At 30.4% G+C, this 20,652-nt stretch overlaps 1 protein-coding gene across 3 annotated transcripts in view; it reads left to right on the top strand.

The window, feature by feature from the left end:
• The window catches only part of LOC134721218 (low-density lipoprotein receptor-related protein 2-like), a 125,905-nt gene extending 105,253 nt beyond the window's left edge, over nucleotides 1–20,652 (top strand). Inside the window, exons 6-11 of one of the 3 annotated variants that reach the window (XM_063584024.1) lie at nucleotides 13,786–13,911; nucleotides 14,527–14,652; nucleotides 15,402–15,533; nucleotides 16,475–16,598; nucleotides 17,853–17,877; nucleotides 20,513–20,652. In XM_063584024.1, the coding sequence (XP_063440094.1) occupies nucleotides 13,786–13,911; nucleotides 14,527–14,652; nucleotides 15,402–15,533; nucleotides 16,475–16,598; nucleotides 17,853–17,877; nucleotides 20,513–20,536 (557 nt within the window). In that variant the 3' untranslated portion in view covers nucleotides 20,537–20,652. The remainder of the gene's footprint in view (nucleotides 1–13,785; nucleotides 13,912–14,526; nucleotides 14,653–15,401; nucleotides 15,534–16,474; nucleotides 16,599–17,852; nucleotides 17,878–20,512) is intronic. The other 2 variants (XM_063584026.1, XM_063584025.1) reach the window with 2 other exon arrangements.

Raw genomic sequence — 20,652 nt, 5'->3', positions numbered from 1 at the left:
ATTTAGGAGCCCTGTATAGGTTGTTGTTCGGTGTGAGCCACAGCTCTGTGTTGAAGACCGTACTTTGACCTATAATGGTTTATTTCAAAAATTCTGACTCTGATGGAGAGTTTTCTCATTTTCACTCATACACCACATGCTTATATAAATGAATTTAAGTATCTAAATAAATAACAACCGATAATATGAAACATTTCTCAGACAGGAGCAATATGTTAACATTCACATTCATAAATCTTAAGTCACGTTGTTCAATAGTTAACTTGGTCAATAATCTGAAAGATTGAAATATGTTTGAAAATCCATTAGAATCTATATCACTACTGTTACATCAATAGTTAATAGGGTTCAATGATTCGGAGGATTCTTTATTGTGTATGTCCGTCTTACTATCTTTAAACAACAGTTTATACACCTTGATATATAGTCATCCAATGTATTGTTTCTAATGCATGCAGATACAAATTATTTTTATATATTCATATTGAATATTGTGTATTTGGGATAATTTCTTTTCCTCTACAGGAAAACAATAGAGGAAAACGCAAAAGACAGTCACATTAACATTTACGAATCGATGAAAGAACAAGCATGTGGTAAGCAAATTGTCACATTAAACATAACAAACATATCTAGATGTCTTACTTACATTAAAAATTTTCACCTATACCAAACAGTGAAAGCAAAGCGTGAATAATACATAAAAACATACGATAGCTTATAGTAACATGATAAGTAGTTTATAAAAGAAATTAGAACAATGTATATCAAAAAATCATTTCTCTTCTTGTATTTCATTTTTTACACTGAATTAGTCTCTCGTAGTTCAAATGAGGGCCTTGTTTGTTTTCAAAGCAAACTGACTTGCATGGAAATTCTATTTGCCTCTAGCTATTTCGTGACAGTAAACAATTAACAGGTAAAATTAAAACAAGTTCATGTCCTTTGTTTTTATTTTCAGGAAAAACACCAACAGGAGACCCAATAAGGTAATTATCTGTAAAATAAACAAGGACTAGTAAAAACTCATGTTGTATAGATTTGATAGAAAAGCATGTAGACTAATTTGTATCACCTTCCATATACTGACAAAAGAAAAACTTTATATAAAATTAGATGTACGCACCTTACTACATATTAAATTGAATTTAGAACAACGTTACATGTAGTAGGGAAAAGGGAAGAAGGATTCCTAACCCATGCATAAAACAAAATAACTGGATGGACATGAAAAGAAACAGAGGCTTATGAATAACGGTTTAATTACTTACAAACGAGAACAGTCTTATTGTATTAGGGTTCTTTATTAAACATCAAAACTTGTTTTGAATTGAAAGCTGTTACATCTCAAATGGTATTTTGCTTCAAAATGGTTCGTTTTAAATTTTCATTGAAGCATCGAGTGCTCGAACAAGTGGATTTTGAAGATGAGAATGATTTGTATAAAAATATCGTATCTTCAATTAGTATTATTATTTTTCATAGATATGTAACTTAACAGTAATGCATTAGCCCTTCAATGGTACCTAATTGATATTTCATATCTTGATGTAAAAATGTTACATCAGGTAGCACTCAAAATGAATAAGAACATACACTATTTTTATACAGTATTTGTCATTTCATGAATTTCTATGTTAATATTTCAACATCAGGGACATAAATCTTACGAAACCAGCAGAAAACAAGACTGTGCTTTACGAATCTATGAAGATGTCTGCACAAGGTAAGATAATCTGCATTGTTTGCCAATGGAGTATTTGGTATCACTATTTATAGTTGTTATAGAATTTTATTTCAGAATTCAAAGTGCATCATAATTTAGGAAAACAAAGTATTAATTAAAAAAGAGGCAAACGATGCCAGAGGACCTTCAAACTAAACTGACAACGCTGTGGCTAAACGAGAAAAAGACCAACTGACATGCAAATATACAATAGCACATTTAACATAAAATAGATAAAGCTGAATATATATCATATTATACTACTTACTGCGTAATTAAAATCCTAATAGGATTATCGGAATAATTCGGATAATGATAAAATTATCAAAATCTTTATAAGGCTGCTGATATTGCAATAATTGCAGTTTCTCATGACCTTCAAAATTTAAATTAAAACGTGCTGACATGACATACTTGACCTTAAATGACATTTTGTTTTACAAATAGATACGACACGATGATACCAGCAATGCATGTGTTACGTATATTTGCTATATTTGTTGCATTAAGTACCACAATGATGAGTCGGCCATTCCTTTAATATAAAAATAAGGAGACATAAAAGACTACCTATGAGACAACTATCAGCCGGAGTAACAATGATGTTAATGTAAGGAAATATTGATTACCTTACGACCTTCAACAATGATCAATACTATACCGTATAGTCAGCTATAAAGGGCCGCGTTAAACAAAGCAAAGAGAAATTAATTTATAAAAATAATAAAGGATAATATGCAATAAACGGAAACAACAAAAAACTAACGACAGGCATTTCTGCTGAATAAGATATTTAATATTAATGATGAAATCATATACTTGAGATATTTACACAAATCATGTACGGCTGTAATTATTAACACGGATATTAACACAAATGAGAGTATTTAGATAACGTTTTAAAGGATCTTCTTTTCTACCAAAACTCGTAAATAACATAAAGAGATATTTTTTTACTACATGTTCTGTTCAAGAAGGTTCTTTGTGCAATTTTATAAATTCAAAGATAAATATGTAATTTTACACGAATAGTGCTTTAAATGTTCATTCAAACATATCGTCTTCATCTTTTTCTTCTTCATCTTCTTCTTCTTCTTTTTCTTCTTCTTTTGATTCTGATATACAGGTTCATCTTCATTTCTATTGAAGATTACGATCTGTTGCATGCGTGGAATATGTTATTAAAATCATTCATATCTATTTACGAAGATAACAATGAACTAACAACAACCACTGAATGACTTTTATTAGAACAGACACATGCATACGTATATAATCAGAATTTATTTTCAGATAATACACAAACGTCAGACCTAGGGAGGTAAATATAAATAAACTCCATGTATATCTCTTTTACAATTTTTTTAAAGAAGAAATGATTACATTTGTAATTCCACTGGTATACATTAAAGAATACAAAACATATCTAAGAAAATAAAACAAACATATCAGATGAATGAAAACAATAAGTTAATTTTAAAAACAATACATAGATCAGTTGGAAAGTGTTTTTGTTTTTATAATGTTATGTTTAAAACAAAATATTGCTATTTGGGACTATGATCAACTTATAAAGGTTCTTACTTAAGGATGTACACCTCTGAGAAACCAAATATTTCTAGAATTAAACTTTTTTTCTTAACCTGATTTTTGCGTTTATAAGACTATAACAAAAATAATTGCTGAAGAAAAAATCATATGGTGGTGCACTTCTTATTTTGCTACGGCCCTTTGAATATGCCCAGTTTTGATGATTTTCCCGTTTTTCATTAATTTTTACCTATTTTGGCCTATATCGTGAAAAAAATCAATTAAACTTTTTTTCATACTTTCGATAAAGATGAAGTGGACCAATCTGAATAAATTTTACTTAAAAAAACTATAGGTGTTAATATAAGAAAGTTTTATCATATTTTGACGCTTTTTTGGGTAAAATTTACCATGCTGTCAATTTTGTATTTTGATGATTTTCCTCAATTTTAAGATCAATATGCATATAATTTCAACTTTTTTGTTTTAAATGATTGAAAAAATACACATCTAAGAAATTTGAAAAAAAACAAAATGATATGGGATGCACAAGATTCTTGTAAAATCATTTTTTGTATCCCAAACCCATTTTCTAAAAATTTTGGCTAAAAATACTGACTTGATTGGTCATAAAATTTCAAAACTGGATTACTCAAAAACCATTCATTGAAAATACAATTTTTTTTCACAGAGTTATGTTTGATTATAGTATTTCTAAAATTCATTGATATGTTTCACTTGTATCAGATGTTTTGGAAATAATTCAAGAACGAGATTTTAACGAGACTGAACGAGACTGAAAAGTCAGAAGAATACATCCTTAAAACTATTAGTTTGAAATTCAAGTTTTAGAAAAAGGCTATCATATCAAAATCTGTAATAAACACATTTGGTGTATTTTACAAAATATAGTATCATGACTAATGAATTATTTGAAACTGATATTATAATTCTTTTTATAAATATTATACATTTGAACAGGGAAATAAAAGATGAGAATTCATCCAAAAGTATAGACCAACACGCTGAAACTCTGACGAAGTCTTTACAAGGTGAGATAATCGTTATTGTTTGACAACAGTTCATTGAACGTTATCGTTCAATTCATGTATTCAAAAGAACAAATTGGCAGTTAAAATTTTAAAATCAATTACGGTCTGCTTTAAATTGTAAATACCTTTGCCGATATTGAAGTACGTTATTCTTATTTTCAATATTAAGTTTCGACATTTGTAATCATTTAATGCAAAATTAATTTGACGCCTGTGTTCAATAACATGGTATTTTCTCAATTTCCACTTAGGTTTATGCAGTCATAATGATGTGTAAATTGGTGAAGTGCACAAAGAAATGATTTTACCAAAACAATATACATCCCATATAAAAAAAAAAATTCTATGACATATATTTTTCAATCATCGTCCTTAAGAAAAGAGGGACGAAAGATACCAAAGGGACAGTCAAACTCGTAAATCTAAAACAAACTGACAACGCCATGGCTAAAAATGAAAAAGACAAACAGAAAAACAATAGTACACATGACACAACATAGAAAACTAAAGAATATACTAAAGAATTTGATATAATGTGGTTTTTTTTGGTGCTGCAAAATAAAATTCTCACATTCATAAAACTTATAACATCGTATATTTGACACAAAAAAGCAACACATATTTAAACTTTCTTTTGTTTACTTCTCCCTATCGTATTTTGATGTTTAATTTTTATAGATTTATCTACTTCATCTTTCTATTTTCATAGTCATTTACACCAAAAAATCAGATTAAGAATAAAAGTTTGACATGAGAAAAAGTTGGCTCCCCAGAAATGTTCGTCTATGATATATGTATTCCCATAAATTGAGTATGTACAAAAAAAAAATGTACTGAATAAACGGCTTTTTCATTATTTATTACAGATACTAACACAACAACTGAAAACAAAATTGTGGATATGTATACCAGTTTTAAAAACATAAACCAAAAATAAAGACTGTTAAATCGAATGCAGAATGGGATTTTTCCATCATATATCGTTGCCATCAAACAAACGAGTTTGTACATTGGTTCAGTAATGTTATTCAAGAATTGTCTATCAAATGACATATATCTTTATTTCATTGAGTCAGTTTGTATTCATAAAATGTCTGAATTGCTTATTCTTATAAGACGTTCTATCTTATCTACATTAATATAATCTTGTGTATGTATTTTATATTACAGTTTCTGTATCTGGCATTAATTGATTAAACTAGTATATGTATTTTATATTTGTCATGTGCCGTAAATATTTATCTACTAGCCAAATTTTCTAAAATTTAACCATGTATATATTTTAATGAAAAGTAAACGTTTTCAGTGAACTTTATTTTCAAATACAAATGCAGATCTATAGATAAACGCTCTTACAGCTTGTATGTGCGGCGTATATATATAGTAATTATGACTCCCGTTTGAGATGTGTCATTGATTTTGTATCCCAATTGAATTTAACAGCTGTTTATTGAGTGCAGCTATGAGACTAACATTTTAAGGCTGAAACGTTCAATGAGTATTTTTGAATTACCTTTTATATTAATACGGTTGGAAAAACAATAAGATCTTTGCTTCTAAACTGAAATTATGACTCTGATAACTGAAGTCATGGTCTACGGATAATTAATACAAAACTACACTGATAGGTCTGCATGCTAATGTTTGTGATGTTGAAAGACAAAACTACATTTATCAGACTTGAAGAACATTTCTGCATTTTTTATTTGAAATTTATAAGAAGAAAAAAATATAAAAATTTGCTGACTGAAAAAAAAGAAAAAGAAAAAAGTCCAAAAACAGATCCAAACTGTACAGATCTAATGCATCTTCAAGAAAAATAGCATGGAAAGTGATTATGTATTAGAAAGTTCGTGACGTTCAGAACGATGTAGCCAAATTAACATGCTAAAGTAGTCACTATCTATCTGTTTTGTCATTACATATGATGATGCAGTTATTTTCTGCAAATATTTTTTCCTAAATAATATAATCAATCGAACATTGAGTTGCATGGTGCATAAAAAGTTATAGTAATATAAATTTGCTTATTTTTTCATTGATGTTTTGATTGCAATTCAACTTCGTTAAATAGAAAACTAAGAATGTGTAAGGCCACACCAATTTAATTCGTTCTTCGACGAACCCGCCCGCACATATTTATTGCAAAACGGAGAAAAAAATATTTTCCAGCTTTCCGCATCTGGAAATGTAATCTTGGCTATTTCCGGAGCCGTTTTGGTTTAAAGATAAAAAGCGAATTCGATTCCTTCAACTGTCATATCGCTTGCCAGCGGGGAAAAACTCTCCTTATCCGTTGTATATGTGTATGCACCGTTTTTAGTCAGAGGTTTTGTTTTTTGTCTTTTTGGCACTTTGTATATAAAGGAGAGGTGGTATGAGTGCCAAGGAGACAATTCTCCATCCAAGGCATAATGTTTTTAAAGTTGATAGCGTTCAAACACTAACTAAAATTAATCGCACTGTGTATGAATTTGTTTTTGACTCGGAAAAATAAACTCCACCCCCCCCTCCATTTTGAAGTTAAATGGTTGCTCCCAAGTACAAGAAGTCATACATATCTGCTGCAATAAAAAGTGGGCAGTATATGTCTTGGTGAACAAAGAAACAAACAACACTTTAGTAGTTGCTAAAAGTAAAGAAATGTCAAAGCGCAAGTGGTCAATTTGGTTTTATACCATCTTGTTTTGATCAATGTTGTCAAAACCTATGACTTTAAAAAACATTGTCTCTCCACTTATAGTTCAAGCTTCGTCTCAAAAATTTGCAAATGAAATTATTTATTAATTTATAATTTATTAAAATTTCCAAATGGCTCGCTCGCCCCATTTTGATATTGAAAAAATCAATGGAACAAGAAACTAAATTGATGTGACCTAAGCGCATATACAAATATATAGTTATACAACTAAAAGAGACCTTAATCATTGGCCTAATTCGGGTCAAGCAGTTGGAATCTTAGTTTATTTTTCATTCTGATTGGCCTTACTGTAATTACGTTACGCTTGTTTTGAATGTTTAAATATGTATAGACTGACGCAGTTGTATCGACCCAAAGCTTATTAATGAAAATACAAAAATAAGGAGATTTTGTATAATAATCGATAATACAACTATCCTCCAAGGTTAATATGAGATATATAAAAATCAATTGAATGGAACCATGCGGCCTTCGATAATGAGTAAAAACCATTCCGTATAGTCGGCTATAAAAAGGCCTTTGCCAGAAAACTATGAACAATCATCATGAGAAAGCTGAATGCCTAATTTACGATAAACCAATTTAAGAAAAAACAAATACAAAATTGAAAATAGTCTGTTTTTTTATGAAACTTTTTTTACTCAGAACGACTTTAAGAATAACGATTATTTGCTTTTTTCAACATGTTCTACTAGGAAAACTAAAATTAACAGGCTTTTTTTGTTGATACCATACCGTTCAATGATTTCAATGCAAACACTAGATGTAGTTACTCGATCTTTCAGTTTGTCTTAATTCACTTTTAAGAGATCAAATTTCGATAGTCATTTTAAAATTGTGTTCACGATTATCATAATTTGTTTTATCGTTAAAATTGATTTATTTTAAACACTAATACAGGAAAATTACAAATAAATAATTGTTAAAATTTTGTACGACCTTTAGAAATAATTGCAGAACTAGGTAGTTAATATCAAATTGAAATTGTATAAGTTCCAAGGATTCGTGTGTCCACGATCATTCTAAAAATACACTAGTTTTGTACATGCATTTGTGATCATAGTACTGTCCTTTTACGGATAAGAATAACTCTGTTTTCAAATTCAGTCAATTAGCTGTGTAACACCTACGTAAGTATAATAAACGATATACATGTTAATGCTGTAGCACCAGATGCGCTTATCGGAAATTAATGTCTCTTAGGTAGTGTTGAAGGCCAAAATATTTGATATACATAGTTTAATATATGAATCCTCTTTTGAAGAAATATAAAGAGTTACTGCACATTTGTAAACGACTTACGAGTTAAACCTATCTTTAAAACAATCTCCGGATAAAGTGATCTAATTTAGTTATTGAAATACAATTTTACCAAAGCACTTTCTGGATTAAAATTAAAGTGTTTCTTTCACAATGATGTAGAAATTTAAAACTAAAACCTCGTTTCGGGTTTTAACTAAAGATACAAAATTACTTATTGTTTTATGTCGAAAACAAACTGACTATGTCTTTTAAGAATTAAAAAAACACAATCCCTGGAACATCGTGTCAGTTGTGAGATAATATTGCATATGAAAATATTACTAACCCACAGGTATGACGCAGACTTATAGATTATCGTTGGTCGTCTAAACGATATTCATTTTCTCGCTTGAACCGGTACGGTGAAAGCGAGGACAGCAATCTCCTTGATATGACCAATGATAATCTGTTTATCTGTTTATCGCTGTTTTACCTGTACTGTTGTGATTTTGTTTTAATACATTGGATAGAGGTATAGGGGAGGGTTGAGATCTCAAAGAGACATATTCCACGTCCATGTGTATTTTTATCCATCCGATGCCTTTTTCAACTGATTTTTATAGTTGATTCTTATGTAGCATTGTTATACAACTGTTCCAGGTTAGGGGAGGGTTAGGATCCCGCTAACATGTTTAATCTCGCCACATTATCTATGTATGTGAATGTCCCAAGCCAGGTGCTTGTAATTCAGTGGTTGTCGTTTGTTTATATATTACATAATTATTTTTCGTTCATTGTTTACATAAATAAGGCCGTTACTTTTCTCGTTTGAATTGTTTTACATTGTCATGTCGATGCCTTTTATAGCTTACTATGCGGTATGGACTTTGCTCATTGCTGAAGGCCTTACGGTTACCTATAGTTTCTGTGTCATTTTGGTCTCTTGTGGAGAGTTGTCTCATTGGCAATCATACCACATCTTCTTTATTATATTAACCCCACCTCATTTTTGCGCCTGTCTTAAGTCATGAGCATCTGCCCTTTGTTTGTCTTCCATGACTTTTAATTTAGTTTCTTCTACTAAATTAGCTACATGCAAGGACCACTATAATTTGCCTCGCGGCAGACAACAAAAGAAGTATAGAGTTTATCTTAAATATCTAAATTTGCATATAGTAGATTGAAAATATAGGGTTCTGCATTAGGTAGAGAAAGTTTCGATTTTAGGGTCAATTTAAGTCCTTTATTGCTATACTTCTTTCAGATTCTTGGTTCTTTAATATATTGTTTTATTCAGGCCAAATATGAAATACCTTCCGTTGACCCTGTTTATGTTTGGATTGTGGACCACATTGCCAATATCCGGTAAGTGTGTCATTTGTCGATTGAAATCAGAATAAATTAATTCATATACAATGCAAGCTACAGAAACTTTTTCTATCAAGAAAATTAAGGTGTCAATTTAAAAAGCTTTTGTAAATACAGATCCATACTTTTGTTGGATGTCATTTTCATTCTATTAACTTATATCAGAATTTGAAATATTTACTGATTTATGATTTTTTTATGTAGTGGAATTTAAGTTAAACGATAGTGATTTTTCTTTTCTCCTTTTTTGAGATGCTCAGGTATGACATCTGGATTACTTGAATGAAGGAACATATTGGCAATACTAGGGAGTTAGTTAATTCTTATATATAGGAATGTTTATATTCGGTTGAAAAAGTATGTCCTCTTTAGAATTATTCAACTTTCAGCAATAATTACAATTATGGTATTATTTGTTGAACATCTTTAAGATTGTTGAATCTATAAAGGCAACAGTAGTATACTGCTGTTCAAAAATCATCAATCCATGGACAAAAAACAAAATCGAAGTAACAAACTAAAACTGAGGGAAACGCATTAAATATAAGAGAAGAACAACGACATAACATTTAAATGTAACACACACAAAAATGGACTAAGCATTAGACAAAATCCGATGAGAATTACAAATATAACATCAAAACCAAATACATGAATTTGGGATAGATAAGAACCGTGACACCTCTTATAGTAATGTAAAATTAACACTCAGAAAACAAACGACACAACGGAAACACAACGTTAAAATGTAACAGCCTTTACTTTAAATGGATATGAAAGGAACAAAAAAGAACAATCCCCGTCAAGGAAAGTAACAAATAAGCGAGAGGAGGTGATCATTGTCATCTTACATTTTGATAGTTATATGTTAATTAAAGGTACATAATCCTACATGTTATAAAGTACTTCGATCAGTTACATTGATTGAGGTTAAAGAACGGGTTTAATCGGAATAGTTAAATTTGAATGTCATCAGTCCGTCATTGACCGATGGTTTGTCACCCCGATTTTATTCTTCTCGCAAAATAAAGTTTTCTTAGTTATTGACCAGCGGTATAGAACTATTGCTTTTATTTATACCTACACTCCGGTCCCTTAGTTTCCTTGTCATTTGTTGATATTTATGATTATGAGTGTTTACCATAGTTCTTTTATTTTGCAGAAAACTTTTTTCTAAACTATTGATGCATGATTTTTTTTATTTATTTATATGCATGTATATATAAATTGGTGTTTTACTTTTTGATGTTTTTCCGTAATAACAAATGTCAAAGGCGACAGTTTACCACTTAAGTGCCAGTCTTTGTAAGAATCAGGTAATTTTGAAAAAAATCAAAACATGGCCGAAAAAAAAACACCTACCTAGCCATCCTATTTTGAAGTAACACTCATCCTGAGTTAGAAATGGTAGGTCTTTAGTGTCTGCGTGTCTGGTAACTTGAGAAATCTTTAGATTAACTTTGGTTAGAATGATAGCAAATTACAGAGTTAGCTCCCCTTGATTGTTAATTTCTAGTGCATTGTAACCAAATTTTATCTCTAATTACCAGAACAGGACAAGAAAACGAGTGGTATATTTTTGCATCATTATACATGTTGAACATAAATTAATGTCAACCTGAGTGGGTTTTTGATTGTCATGTTTTCACCACTGCCTGATTCTTAGGTAGACAAGCACTTAACAAGAAAGATGATGATCACTTTGCTTCAAAATTTACTTTTCAATCGGAACTTATCTGTGATTGACATTTATAAATTTATTTGAAATTCATAGAGGTTAAGTCCATACAAATTTGAAAATGTAACATGTACTGGCATAGATTGTTTCAGGATTAAAGGAAAATTATTTGTGACAAATTTAAATTGCATTCATTACAAATAAGCAATTCTTTTAAATTTTATTTGCGATCTTATCTGAGCCAATAAACTGGTCATTGCGTTTTTTTTTTGTGTTTTTTGTTTGTTATATAAAATCTAGAACATCAGTTTTTTATTGTTTCTACAGGAATATGACAGTTGTCCATTAACATATTCGAGCTTTTGGTTTTGTTATTCGATAACAAACTTTCTATTTTGAATTTTCCTCGGAGTTCAGTTTCCTCCTTCTTTCAACAATCTATCAACGCAGTTTAATGTCAGAAGTCTTGTGTATCCATAACGTAAAAACTTATCAGTATATCAGAAGCAATGAATATGATGTGATATTTTGATCCTTATTTATCTGATGATGTTTTGTTTTGTTTTCAACTGAATAGAACAAGTTAAAATGTTATACCGAAGAAAAGTGCATTTCGGAATATGAAATTTGCAATGGTGTAAGCGATTGTTTTGGTGCTGCCGACGAAGATCATACGTTTTGTAGAGGTTAGTGGGTAATATAAAGTCTTCAATCGGTTGTAACTTGCAATTTAAGAGTGTGTTTTTATATTATTAAATGTGTTAGAATATCGTATAGCGACATTGCATCAAACATTAATGGGTTACTTTAAAGCAGTTTATATACATAAGATCTAAAAAGATAGAAAAATGTTAACGATAGTATGTCCTTTCTTCAACTTCGTACTTATTTGGCATTTTTACATATTTTATCGAGAGTCGCTGATGAGTCTTCAGTACACTAAGCGCGCGTCTGGCGTAAATATGAAATTTCAATCCTAGTATCCATGATGAGATAATGCATACAACAATTTTGTTTTTGTGACAATATCGCATCTTAATTGATCTTCAAAAAAATAATCAATAAAAATGCTTTCTCATCAACATTATAGCAGTTGCACTTTACTATCAAATTTGATGTGATTTAAAGCCTGGGCTTCCTATCAATTATTAATGTCTTCATTAAAAGATTAACAGCACAGGAAGAAATCATTTGAGATTCTCAATGAATTGAGAACTACTGTGTTCTGAAATTTTAAAGTCCACGTAACATTTGGAGTACCCTTTATAAGTCTTTAAAGTTTTGTTGAATTCAAATTATTCACAGTTTAGATTCAAGAAATTCACACGATTAAGTCAATCGATCATCATTTGGAAAAAAAATCGACTATTGTACTATCTGGATACATGTCTCATTGAAGTGCAATCAAGTACAGACACATTTAGAAAAACGTAGCAACATTTGTTCGTGTTATACTACATTGACTATACTGATTGACTAAGCTTATTTCGATACAAGGTCTCGTTTTGTCACTGCCGAGAACAAAGTAAGAGATAATTCAACTAGATTTTCTTTGCGCTTCACTGGTAAGTTTGTAGCGTTCAAAAAGTTCTTACTTTAAAAAAAATGTAGCCATATTTATATATCTACATGTTTTCTAACATTAAACCATAATGCATAATAATATGTTATTAAGTTTATGAGTGTCCCTCTGGAAAGGCAAAATGTGCAGATGATCTTCAATGTTATTCCAAAGAATATTATTGTGATGGGAGTATCGATTGTTACGACGGTTCTGATGAACCAGCAGCAGATACTTGTAAAGGTAATGAATAAAAACAGTGACGTAGTTCACATACATAAAGTGCAAACTGTCATTTTGTTGCATTTTTTTTTCTCACAAAATCAAAACATAAAAACTAAAAGATCAGAATATATGACATTTTATTTAATTGATGAGAAAAATAATTTTCTAATTTACATATACGTTAATGTTCGATCTGGTTGATTTTCTAGTCAAAGTTCATCGCTGACATAGATATACTAGTTACTTTTACATGCTTACATGTAGCTAACACACTAACAGGATATATTCATGTTTTTTTTTTGCATATACCTTATGAGAAATAATTGTGAACCTATTATCCAGAATAAGATATTATATATAACAGACTAAGTCAGAAAAAAATCAAATCCGATGCGTTCGAAAACATTTGGTTTCGTTTATAAATTTTTAAGTTATTATCTCCTTCAGACAAGATGGCCTTGGATGCATTTGACTCAATTTTTGTAGGTGCTTTTTTCTGTTAGTTTGCAATTCAGTTGATTAAGTTCTTATACAACATTGTCTTTCAAATATTAAGCTTTGGGCGTCAAGGGAGGAAGCAAATCCAGACAAGCGATACGGACGAATTCCATTTATCACGTGTTTGTTTCAAATAGATTTAAATATATTGGCATCGTGAAGGTTTATGACATGCATTTCCAACTCAACAATATTCAATTACAGAATTTAAATGCAATTACGGTTGGACAAAATGTAAGGATAATATGCAATGTATTCCAAGGAGTGAAATATGTAATGGACGCACCAGTTGTAAAGATCGTTCTGATGAAGACCCAGATTTTTGCAGAGGTTATGTGTATCTATTCGTACTGTTATAATGATGTGGGCAATCTTATTGTGATAACATGTAGTAGGATAAATTTATAAACACTCTTAATTGGAGCGTTATATCCCTTAGAGCTCACAAAAAAATGATTCAGAAAGAAAAATATTACTTCGTTTGAACGGTGATAAAAATGTTTAATTTAATTTTGATTTCATCACAACATAGTATGGGGTCTTTATATTGAACCGTCTTTTTAAACATAATAATATAAAAATAGAGATATGGTAACATTGCCAATATGATAACTCTGCATCAAAGTTCAAATAAAGTGCATGTATTATTTTCTTAATCCAAAGAAATAAGAAAAAATGTAATAATAAAAATTATTAGCAAACAGTTAAATATCATTGATGCTTTAGAGTTGGTGCATTTGTGAAAAAAATGACCGGTAATAAGATAGCGATAGCAATCAACCCTTATTATCCAATCACACTTGAAACAAATAAAGGCAACAGTAGTATACCGCTGTTCAAAACTCATAAATCCATCGTCTTTCATCATCTTCGATAGTAGTATGTTACATGTAAGTTAATCATGGATCATTTTTCTTTTCTTTATTTATGATTAATGAATTACAGATTTTAAATGTTCAAGTGATGATGTAAAATGTAAGAATAACGTAGAATGTGTACACCAAAATGATATTTGTGATGGATATGACCAGTGTACCGACAAATCTGATGAAGATCCAGTATTCTGCAGTGGTAATTATTGACAAAATATATGCCATTTTCCTTCTTTTCTAAGCCGTATGTATTCATATTTATCTTATCAGCACTTGCCCATCTTTTGATTTTATATGGACAAGGAAATGTAGTCAAAAATATTGTTCAAGACTACTAATTGGAAATTTTTACAAAATTTAAGTTTGTTTAATAAAAAACGGCTAGATTATAAACTCATCATAGATACTATATGTTTAGTATATTTTTTGGTAAATCTTGTACTCAAAACTTTGATATATAACCCAGAAATATTTTGAGATAATTGCTGTGTGTTTGACCCGTTATTTTTATTCATGTTAGTTCTAACAACAATGAACCTTTCGTTCCAGCGACAGTTGTTCAATCCGCAGAGCAGAATTTATTTGTAGTTTAGGACTCATATAATATGAAACATAGCTTAAATATAAGTTATAAGATAAGATCTTGAACAGTATTTTAATTCCTCAACCGATATCGATTGTTTCCATGTGTTCATAGTTTTATATGTATATATTATTACACAACATTGCACTGTCGTCTAGTAATTCGCATTAAAGCTCAGGGCTTATGTATTATGTTTTATGCCGACAAAACATATAAAACGTATATAGATATAACCTTTTGGGAAACATATATTTCAGAATTAGCTTATATAACCAATAAAAAGGCAAAACCCTTTCCTTTCAAATTTCATCGCATTAATCAATTATAATACTTTTTATTAAAATACAGTGAATACGGAATTTCAGATTTTAAGTGTCAAAGCGGTTATATCAAATGCAGAAACAACGTGCAGTGTTTTCCCATTGAGTACCTATGTGCCGAAACAGACACTGCCTTCTGTTTAGATCGTTCGGATATCGATCCTGAGTTTTGTAGAGGTAATTGGCTCTAAATGTAGAAATTAAAAATCTGGGTTTTTTTGTACCGATTTGTGTTTGTTATCGTTTTGGGATATTTGAATTCAAAAGAACCGAAATCTTTTTAATCTTTAATATTCATTTTGGTATTACAAAATAAAACTATTGCCCTCTCGACATTATTCCTTTATCTGTTTGACGTTATAGGTCATGATTACCATACCACCTTCAGGGTTTACTAAATCAATGTCAATGACAATGTTAGGTATATAAAAAATCTACAGAGAATCATTTACCGCCAAATTGTCAATAGGTTATGTCCGCAGAACAAGACCACAGACCTTGCACTTCTTTTCTGATTTTTCAGTTTCTTTTTTTTATACTACCAATGCAACTTATTACAGTCTTTACAAATGGTAATTAATTTTGAAACAGAGGAGTTAACATCCTGAATACTCAACACAGATAAAATTACTCTTTTATCTAGCTATCTGTCCGCACTTAAAATGTAAGTCATTCTAAGGGGAGATAAACCACAACAATAAATGATTTCAAATTACGGGGCACATTACAGAATTGCCTATTAGACTATTGTATATTGTTAGATTACTTTGCATAATTTTATAAAATTGAGAATGGAAATATGGAATGTGTCAAAGAGACAACAACCCGACCATATTAAAAACAACAGCAGAAGGTCACCAACAGGTCTTAAATGTAGCGAGAAATTCCCGCACCAACAGGCGTCCTTCAGCTAGCCTCTAAACAAATACATACTAGTTCAGTGATAATGAACGCCATACTAATTTCCAAATTGTACACAAGAAACTACAATTAAAAAAATACAAGACTAACAAAGGCCAGATGCTCCTGGCTTGGGACAGGCGCAAAAATGCGGCGGGGTTAAACATGTTTTTGAGATCTCAACTCTCCCCCTATACCTCTATAACATATGATTACAGCTAACTCCAAAGAATGTGCTGATGGGGAAATAAAATGTAAGAATGGAATTCACTGTATTCATCCAAAGAACCTATGTAATGGTATTGTTGATTGTCCAGATGGGTCAGATGAGGACTATTCCAGGTAAATCCTCAACATTTCTATCTCAGCTGGAAACAAGGAATATTTAACAATAAACTTGTTTGTATTGATCCTATTTTTCCAAAACCAGACACTCTAGATTTGAATACAACATCGAATTCTTCTCTCTTCAAGTACTATATTACGTTCCCAAAATATCCCTACAGAATAACTAAAAGTATTGAACTTGTGTTTGGTGAGTGTATCTTCCAGTCTCATTGTTCAATGCTTTTATATTTGACGTATTTGTCTGTTCAATTAAGACTTTTTGTCAAAATTGGTTTGTTTTCTTTATTTACTAATTACAAATATTATTTATCAAACTTTTGAATTATTTGATATTCGTTAAAACTTGATCAAATGGACATCTGAATTCACTCAGTTCGTATGTCAGTAGTTTTCCGTAGATCAAAAACAGAATATTGTACAGAAATAAAGGGAAACAGTTCGAAATTCATAAATCGATTGAGAAAAAACAAATCCGGTTACAAATTTAAACTTAGGGAATCGCATAAAATTTAAGAGGAGAACTTCGACACAACAGAAACGCAACGTTAAATGTAACACACACAGAAACGAACTACAATATAACAATGGCCATTTTCCTGACTTTCTTCATAACATTTTAAAAAAATGATGGGTTGAACCGGATCTTGTGGCATGCCAAATCTCCCGCTTTAATTGCAATGTTAAATATAACATTAGAATGACAACATTACATAACAGGACTACAATACAAATAAATTGAAGAAAATATAGGACAGAATAGACACGAATAATAGCTAACAAAGGGTACCAGGTTTAAAATTTAATACGCCAGACGTATATATATAATTTCGAAAATTCATACCCTTGCAAACAGTTAAATTAAAAAAAAATATGACTATGTAATAGATATACATGAAACAAAAAAATTATACACAGCCGAGCCAAAGCCATAACGCACATGAAGTGACGTCACAATTGCATTTCTTAAATGATTTCCCAAAAATAAGATAGAATGCAATAAGGTTCTTTCCGAGCACTCTGGTTCTAAACCTCGGTTCCATCTGGGTTGTTTGGTTCGAAACCATGGTAACTGGTTCAACATCCGGGTTCTTTGGTCATAGCAATCCGGCTTCTTGGTTCCATCTGGGTTTTATTCTAGATTATTATAATGTTCCCGTTGAACTTGGAGAAGGTAACCACAAGTATCCGAATAAAAAGATAAAGTAGATCAAAGACGCATAAATTGTTTTTTAACATAAAACATTTCAGGATCGACGGTAAAAGAAGCTGTAAGGTATTTAGTTTTTCATTCTAATAATTTTGATTAATAAACTAGACAAAAATAAAGCATCGTTTATATTTTAAAAATAAAATGAAATATACATTATATCGAACATCCTTTTATTTAATTGCAATGTTAAATATAACGTTAAAATGGCAACATTACATAAAAGGACTACAATACAAATAAATGACAGAATACACACGAATAATAGCTAACAAAAGGTTTAAAATTTAATACGCCAGACGTGCGTTTCGTCCACACAAAACTTACCCAAGACGCTCAGATGAAAAAAAGGACGAAAGCCAAAACAAGTACAAAGTTGAAAAGCACTGAGGACCAAATAGTTCACAAAAGTTGTGACCAATACGTCTAGGGTTTTCTGCCTTGGATAAGAACATCCTTATAGTTTAGAAAGTTTATACTTTGGCAAACAGTAAATTAAAAAAAAAATATGACTATATAATAGATATACATGAAAAAACCGAAGTGCTGAGTAACTACAGAATAAAAACGGATACATTACATAAAGCAATCTAAACCAGCACATAATTAAACACAGCCGAGTCAGCCAAAGCTATAACGCACACGGAGTGACGTCACATTTGCATTTCTTAAATGATTTCCCAAAAATTAGATAGAATTAGGATATAATTCAAGATTATATTTGTAAGACTGATATGACATGCATTAATAACAATGAAAATTGCAATACTAAATGATATCAAACTGCTGTAGCAATTAGATAATTAATTGCATTATCAAGCTATGTCGATGTTACAAACAGCATGTAACTAAAAATACGTTTTAGAAATTCCAAATTTAACTCTGTTCACGTAATAGTCGTTGATAAATAATATAACTATTGTAGCCTCTAATTGAGGTCGATTCGAGATTATTTAACGGATAACTGTAATATGTTTTCTGTCTATGAAAAAATAACATAAAAAAAATGTGGTGCACACTGATTAACCCGCGTAGCGTGTTATTTTATAGTGTGCACCTCATTTTTTATGTAGTTTGAAATAGACAGAAAAAAGATTACAGTTATTCTTATAATTTAGTTCTAAAATAATTTTGAAAGCAGAGTAAACTATGAAAAAACGTTGATGACGTCACGGTAGCATGACTAAATTATGTATATGAGCTGATAAACCAAACAACATAAGCTAATCAGAAGACGCGTTACATCCCAAATTAAATTATAAAAATATAAAGAAACATATCGAGCTACCACTTCCTCCTTAGTTAATATAACTTCGTATCAACCTCTCACTTATGCTAAAATTGTAAAGTAGTTATTCAGTACATTGAGCAACGTAATATTCATTATCTAGTTATTTGATTCACTCTGCTTCTTTTGCAAGTTTCAGTTACGCTGTATGGAACTTCAGATATTTTTTTAATCAAAATCAATCTTTCAAAAATTTACCAATATGAGTAAAACGGAAGATTATGGTCTGCTATTCAATTTCAATGGTGGGATTGCGATGTCTATATTGAACATTGTTGAACTGCATGTTTTCTTCTATCAAATTAATGTTATTTATCTCATTTTACAATTTCATTTACATATCAATACATTTTGCATTTTCCACGAAGCTCGGCATATTTAGTTATATGCAATGTTGAATGATTTAAAAAAAAAGAGTGAATATTGACTATCATAGTTTATGGTACGTGGAGTTATAAATCATAGACTTTTTGGTGATATCTTCACATAGACTTTCTATAATTTTGTATTCTCTATGCATTTTGAGAAACGTCAAAAAGGCTAAAAATACGTGCTACATGTTCACGGATTCATGCAATCATTTTCATATCCATGCTTTGATACGAAGTCATTTTTATTAAAAAAAAAATGTATAATCAATAAGAATCACATGTTCATTCTTTTGTAAATTATTATTTTAATGGTACATGCAAAAATTTCATCTATATTCGATTGATATTCCGGTCAAAAACTGTAAGTAAAACTAGTCTTGACGGAGTTAAGAACTGAAGGAGTAGGTCCGGTAAGGGCCGGTTTTGACCTCAAATTTCAAATTTATCTGACGAATGATTTTGGACACTTTTTAAACACTCAAATGTCTATTTTGATTGATTCAATTATTTTTTGTGAAAGATTTTAACTGATTCACTCATTAAAAACGCTACGATTATAGCTTAAATATGAGAAATCTGTCAAATATGCACAAAACTGTCACTTTTCAGATGTTTTTTGTCAAAAATGAAAGTGGCCGCATCCGTGTTCATCCTCAACCTTTATATATGTTATGTATTATCAATAAACACAACTTACATTTCAATATCAAGAATGAACACGAATGCGCCTACTTCCGTTTAAGACGGAAACCGTCTTAAATTTAACTGAAATGCTAAAATTGTGAAGATTTCAGTAATTTAGTATGACTCAATGATGCAAGTACCCGATTCATGTGCATTGTAATGCCAGAAACAGATCATATTTATGGAGCAGAGGCATTATACTTTCCACAAAAAATAACTTAAAGTTTACATGTAAACAATTTTGTATAACTGCTATATTTTTGGGCCAAAAAGGGGTCTTACTGAACCTACTCCTTTGTTACTTTAACGCGTTTAAACACCTATATAAATTAACCAATCGTATTTCTGTTCTTTTCAGTTGCTAAAGAACAGACATCCTTGATTCTTACAAAGCAGATGAAACATTAAGGAGGTGAAGCACATGCTGTAATATTGAACAATGCATCATATATTATCTACATGTAACTGTTATGTATATACTAAACACTCAATATAAAT

This window comes from Mytilus trossulus, chromosome 6, assembly GCF_036588685.1.
Source record: "Mytilus trossulus isolate FHL-02 chromosome 6, PNRI_Mtr1.1.1.hap1, whole genome shotgun sequence".
Taxonomy (NCBI): Eukaryota; Metazoa; Mollusca; class Bivalvia; order Mytilida; family Mytilidae; genus Mytilus; species Mytilus trossulus.
The sequence above is the reverse complement of the archived record's forward strand: the minus strand, read 5'-3'. Positions and strand labels throughout refer to the sequence as shown.